This window comes from Oryzias melastigma, linkage group LG22 (genome assembly GCF_002922805.2).
Source record: "Oryzias melastigma strain HK-1 linkage group LG22, ASM292280v2, whole genome shotgun sequence".
In the NCBI taxonomy this organism is placed as follows: Eukaryota; Metazoa; Chordata; class Actinopteri; order Beloniformes; family Adrianichthyidae; genus Oryzias; species Oryzias melastigma.
The window spans coordinates 12,392,971-12,399,298 of record NC_050533.1 but is presented as its reverse complement, the minus strand read 5'-3'; the positions used below and the strand labels follow the sequence as shown (position 1 = coordinate 12,399,298).

General features: G+C 39.7%; 1 protein-coding gene across 2 annotated transcripts in view; it reads right to left on the bottom strand.

Moving 5' to 3' along the window:
- asap2a (ArfGAP with SH3 domain, ankyrin repeat and PH domain 2a) overlaps window positions 1–4,326 on the bottom strand; it is a 55,682-nt gene extending 51,356 nt beyond the window's left edge. Inside the window, exon 1 of one of the 2 annotated variants that reach the window (XM_036209848.1) lies at window positions 3,577–4,326. In XM_036209848.1, the coding sequence (XP_036065741.1) occupies window positions 3,577–3,705 (129 nt within the window). In that variant the 5' untranslated portion in view covers window positions 3,706–4,326. The remainder of the gene's footprint in view (window positions 1–3,576) is intronic. The other variant, XM_024269925.2, reaches the window with a different exon arrangement.
- Between the last annotated feature and the right edge of the window lie 2,002 nt (window positions 4,327–6,328).

The following is a 6,328-nucleotide window of genomic DNA, read 5'->3' as shown; positions in this document are numbered from 1 at the left end:
CACAGTTACCAAACCATACCAGGGTTCACTTGCAAGATGAACCGAGCCCCACATTTTCAATCTGCCCCGTTGGCTGTATAATCTGGACATATCAACCGCTCCCCTCTCGTGCTCCAAATAGGAAGTGCCCACAGGTTCCAAGAAGTCAAAATTTAATAGACTTCTCCTGAGAAATAGACAGTTATCACTCAGTTATTTGATTTGTCAGAATAATCATTCTAGCTCTAATACCTTCTTCTTAATATCTTCTTTCTAATCCTGTTTCTTAAAGATATTTTTTTCTTTATCACCAGTTATTCAAGTTATAAACTGACTATTCAAATGCCTCAGAAAAACATTTGATGCCCACTGTCCCCACCTCAAACTTTTGATTGACAGCTTCTCCCTAGCACGCTTTCAGTGGAAGGGGTGTGGACTTCAAACAAGCTCACTCATGATTGGTGACAGTAGTTCCTCTAAAAACATGACTGAGACCGACTCGGACCAATCACTGTCAATGGGTTTCAAAATGGCAGCGGCTGTACGAGGAAGCCACGGTGAAGGCATTTTCTACAGGTGACGTCAACACCTGACTTTGTCTAGGGGTCTAGGACTTTGCTATGTCGTGCCCCATACATGCATGCCCACTATTCACCCATAGACAGTTTGTATCTAAAGCTGCAAGGGCAGTCGTAACAGAGCCATTAGTAGAAAAAGTGTTTAACAATAAAGATGCACAAATTTTGTGTTAATTATTTAACTAATTTGGGCTGGTTTTTCAGCTTCACAAGCATCCAATAAGAAACATAGTACCTCCAATAAAATTCAAACATTTTAAACAGGCAAAGACAAAAGATATCTCGTTCTCTGCAAGTCCTCTTAGAAGGAAATCAGCACAAGTGTTTTAGTGAGGGGAGGGGAGCCATGACACACTGCCCAATATCCTCTTACTGGATAAACAGGTTTTCTTTGCTGCAAATGAAAACCAGCGCATGCACACACGTGCAGCCCAAATGGTCTTTTGATAGCTGATAGTTCAAAACTACAATTCTAATTGAGTTAAGACAGCATGCACTTACGTTAAGGAAAAGTTTGCAGCAGATTCTAGGTTGACTTTAGCTAAACTTGAGGTAATGCATTCCTCTGCTCTGCAAGTGTGTTTCAATGCCTCATAAACAGAAACAACCCATTATATCAGGTTTATAGTCTTTGGACTAAAAACTATATTTTTGTAGGGTTTCTCTGCTCGTAAAGTGTATTGCAATCCAAGAAAGTAGCTAGAAGACCTTATTGATTGGGAAAAAAAAACAGTTTGAACCCCCCTTCCAAAATCCCAAACATTGGTCTTATAGAGTTCTTGCTCAGTAACAGGATTAAGGAGCCGATTTATCCCAACAAACCATCTGGAGTAACAGATTTGCACACAATTAATCACACCCCTTTTGCTAATGAATGAAACTGCCACCCCAACGGAAACACTGACAACAAACATGCTCCAACACGGATCAAATGTACGTGCCATGCTGCTTTCTGGGGACCTTTTCACATGAAGTAGATATGAAGCACAATTGTCACATTTTGTGATCGGAAAGAGCCGGCAGTGGATTGTGCAAAAAGCCTATTAAAAAATAAAATGTAGAAAATGTGCGGTGTCAATTCACAAAATCCCATCCAAGACTGCAGCTCCTCCGTCTGTCCTCAGCTGAAGGGCAAAAACAAAGAGATGAGTTCTTGTATTACAAACAACTTCCCCGAAGATGACCAAAAGGAAGCACACGAGTCAGCAAATCTCGGAAATGTACGAATAAGTTGCACAAAAACGTATTATTATGCAAAAGAGCGAAAAAGGACACACCGTGTTTGAAATTCCAAAGCAAGCCTGCAGACAATACATGGAAGTGTTCTCCATTCAGTTACCACAGCATCAAACCGCTCTGATGGAACAAAGTTTGCGAGCTTTAGTCGGCCCGACAATAAGGCGTTGTGTTCTGAACGTGGAGAGATCAGTGTGGAACAACAACACGCTGTCCAAACAACCCGACAGACTTTAAGAATCGCAATTTTTATGATCCCCAACTGCTGACTGTATAAGAGAACTGGACAGCGCAAGTATGATGAATAATTTACTTCCGGCTCCAACCGAATAAAGTGAATTCAGTCACAATTTTTCCCCACTACTGATCCTGCCATGCTGGAACTAGTTAACGTAAGTCAGCAGTGATTGGGTCGTGTCGGTCCGAGTCATCTTTTCTATGGCAACCATTCTCGCCAAGGGAGGGCATGATCAGTCCAGTACTCTCTATATACTGTCTATAGTTCACACCAACCTCGGCAACACACATTCAAGCAGCCACTTTCGATGAAAGGTCTATATTAACCCGCATAAATGTGACTTCCGCGTTCAAAAATCTTGGGAGTTCATGCAATTTTGTAAGGTTGTTTAAGGGCTTTATGTACAAAACGTGCAGCACGTAAAGCATTAAAATAGGTCAAACTCTGACCAATCGGAGTCTCGAATTTGCTAGTGGTGTATGAGTGGTCTCCCTTTTCATTCGTGGAAGTGCCAACCGTTTGAAAATTGATCATGGGGAAGAAACTAATAATTTCAGTTTGTGCCCCCCTAGAATTGTATGACAAGTTTTTCATACATCGGAACAGAGATGTGAGAGAAAAAGCCTGGAGCAAGATGCACGAGATTTGCACTGTTTTGACATTTTACAGCCTCTTCTAACTGTAGGTAGCTGACGTGCTAGAAAAGAGTAGAAAAAGAAGAAGAAGAAGCCCTTCCCTGCTTGTTCAGTGTGAACATCATGGGTTAAACGCACGTTCAAGAACTCATGTATGTAAAGTATGCTCTTGAACATAGCTTCATTCAAGCAATGCTCTCAACTCAACAATCCAAGCTCTAAAGTTGACCGCTAGCGCAGCAGTTGGATTGAAAAGAATTGAGAAAGCTCAAACTGTCTCTAGAGATGTAATTGTTTGTCTCATAAACAGACCAAAAGCAGAATGAGATTCTTTAACAAATAAGTGAATAGTTGCTTGTGTGACGCACCTGTCAGTCTGAGCAGGTGTTTTTCCACAAATTAGAACTGCAAAAGGAGCCAAATCCTAACACAAAATAATCTCATTGCCCTCAAAATAAAACGAATCCCTACCAAAAAATCAAGGCTACAGCACACCTCCTCGTGACACCAAAACACTGGTGTGGGATATTCTATTTATACTAGTGGGCAGGGCGAGGCTCAGTCACACAAAACACAAAGTAAGGAAACTATAACAAGGGAGGGAGGGAGGAAACAAAGAGGAGGTGTCCTTCCTCCTGATGACCTGCAAGTTAAAGGAGACCTCAAAGTGCTCACAAAGTGAAATCAGAACTATTTAGATGACTTAACCTATGATGTTTTATTTTAAGAGTTTTTTTTTTTATATAAATTAGAAAAATATCAAAAACCAACTTAAGATATAACCATGCCATACATAAATTCTTGTATGATTGGGAAAATCTAAGTATCAGAATAATAATAAGTGACGTCACCAAGGTCATTTTTGATAGATATAGGTGGGTTTTGAACTCACGAGGGACAGCACACTCACCTCCTCCAGAGCAGACACTGTATTCTTGCAGTGGGACATCCTGGTGGTGAAATTAGAGGCTGTTGGCGACTTGTAATCTTCGTTTGTCTCTGCCACAAACTCTGAAACTGTGATTTGGTCCGGCATCATTAATCCGTTCGCTCATTAACAGTAGAAGAAGCACTTTTTACCCCCGCCACCCTCCTCCTCTTGTCTGTTCGGTGTTAAATATCAGAGAAGCCGTGTTAGTTGGGGTGTCTTTAAGGCTCCGGGCAGGTAGGAAAGCATGTCTGGGTGTGTTTATGTCCTTCCCGGGTTTGTTTCCAACAGAGGAGTTGTTGGGCTGTCGCCGCCGTTGGGCTACAAGGTGATGGGTAAGGTTAAAAACCTCTCTATCTGCTAAGTCTGCTTCTCCCTCGTCGAACCGCTCGGTTCAGAATCTCATTATCCCGCTCGAAGCTCACTTAATAACCTTATATTCCTTGCGGTGTCCCAAAGAGAAGAAAACAAAAAATAGAAAAAAAAACCTGCGACTGCTCCGAGGCTAGCTGAACACCTCCCCTCCCTCAGCGCGCCGGGAAACAACAAGCGGCCGTTTCAACCAGAGCGCAAGAAATTGACAAAGGTAGAGGGGGGATATTCAATGGAGCCGAAGCAGCCAATAGGGAGCCGCTACTGGGAACGAGGACCCAATCACAACTCAGGGAATTTCGATGCCTTCAATGTCACTCGTAAACTACCCTATTCACTCATAAGAACCTTAGACGGACTGCTTTTTATATACTTTAATAAATAAGTTCATGTAAAATATTAAAAAGAGCCAGATATATACAAGCCCAATTTTAAAACAAAAACATTAAATGAAGATAGCAATTTTATTGTTTTTATCAGTATATGTTTATTTGTATTGTGTCAGGTAACACCAACATTTAGCATGCAGCCAAACTACAGCAACTTTTTCAAGGAGGATTTTTTTCGGCGTCACACCTCCTGCTCCTGTTCGTGGGAATCTCCTAGACTACATTTGGCCCAGCTCCCAAAGGTGAGGCCTTTGTTTTTATTAGAGCACATTCCATTTTCAGCCAGATATGAAGGCAACATCGGATATGTGCCAATATATTAGATGACGCATGGCATAGACAACAGATCACACACCCAGTGATTGACAAAATATAATAAAAAATAACTCAAAAGCTTTTATTAAATTGTTAACTGTTGGTTTAGCACTTTCTTTTTGTGGTAAATAACACACATCCCTCTAGCTCTCCTGCACTTTTACCAATGTGAAAAATGTAGTTTTAAAGTCTAGAGTTTGAACATTTCCCACGGTCCCCAAATCTACCACACTGACAACATAGTGTGTTTTAAGGTGGAGAAATGAAAACAGCCAGGTACGTTTTTTTAATTCTTTGTTTTGAGTAAACTTTTTTCTAATAATCAATGTGGGAAAAAGCTGAACATTTTCTTTAAGTTTTTAATCACTAAGTTTTTAATCATTAATCACTAAAATACTATAATTAGAGAGACCTAACTTGACTTTGTTTACATTTTAAGTTAAACAAATCTAAGTATTCCTGCAATATTTAATATCAATGTTCGAAAGCACCTCAAAGTAAATTGACGACACAAAAATAAAAATTTTAATAAAATAAATAAAAATAAAGAAAGAAAGAAAAAGGATCAAATCCTAATCCTAATGTATAAAGATCCTAATGTATAAAGCTGGCTTTAGTAAACAAAAATATTTCAGAGAGCATATTAGCCTTTTTATAACTATTTTAATGGACCCAGAAAATGCCCCTTTGGGTGATTTTGAGAGCATGGGCACTGATGCTACAACATTTGATGTTTTCTGTTCTTTTTCCTCACAATTGATCACACTTTTTGTGTTTTTGGTCCAAAGTTAGCCCTGCAACAGACTGGTGACCTATCCAGGGTGTACACCCCCTTGCCCCGACTATGGCCAGGTTAGGGGCTGCCCCGTAACCCCGAAAGGGATACAACAGGTTCAGAAAATGGATGTGTGAATTTTTGTTTGACTTTTTTTGTGCTTTGAACCAGCAAACTGTGTTTCCCAAAATCCTGTTGGGAGGAGAAAACTGTCAAAGCAGAAGATAGCTAGTCTGTCTCTTCCTTTTGCATCAGTTTAAATGTTCTCCCCATGATTAAATTTCCATCAAAGGGAGCAGGAAACCAGTACCCTGTCAAAATAAGCCCCAGAGGAAAAAGTCAAAAATTCATAAAATGTGAAAAATTCTCTTTAAATAGGCAAAAAGAATTTGCCAAAAATTGTTTTGTAGAGATTTCCTAATTTTATAGAAAAATATTGTCATGTTTTCTTAAATTATGCCGTTTGATATTAAAAAACTTTTTAAATAAGATTATTTTCCTGCAATACACAAAATAAGATAATTTTTCTTGAAGCTAGGTTCTTTTTTATTTTACTATTGTTTGCAATAAAGCAATTCCTTTCATTTTAGGGACTCAAAATTTAGTCTGGACAGCAGCTATCTGTTATTTAATAACAATTAAATTAGCTCAACATGTAAATCTCAGACTGGGCAGCAGTCACACATTCTTTCAGCTCCACAGCATCTCCTGGTGAGCCACTATGACGAGCCTGAGATCCAGGCTGACCCTGACCGTCTCGCAGGCCACAAGTCACTGATGAAAATGAGCAAACTCTCTGAGTGAACATCTGCCGTCCAGAAACAAAGCAGCTCTGTCAGTGCAAAAAAAGAAAAAAATAATAACTCTTCCTTCCGCAGTTTGA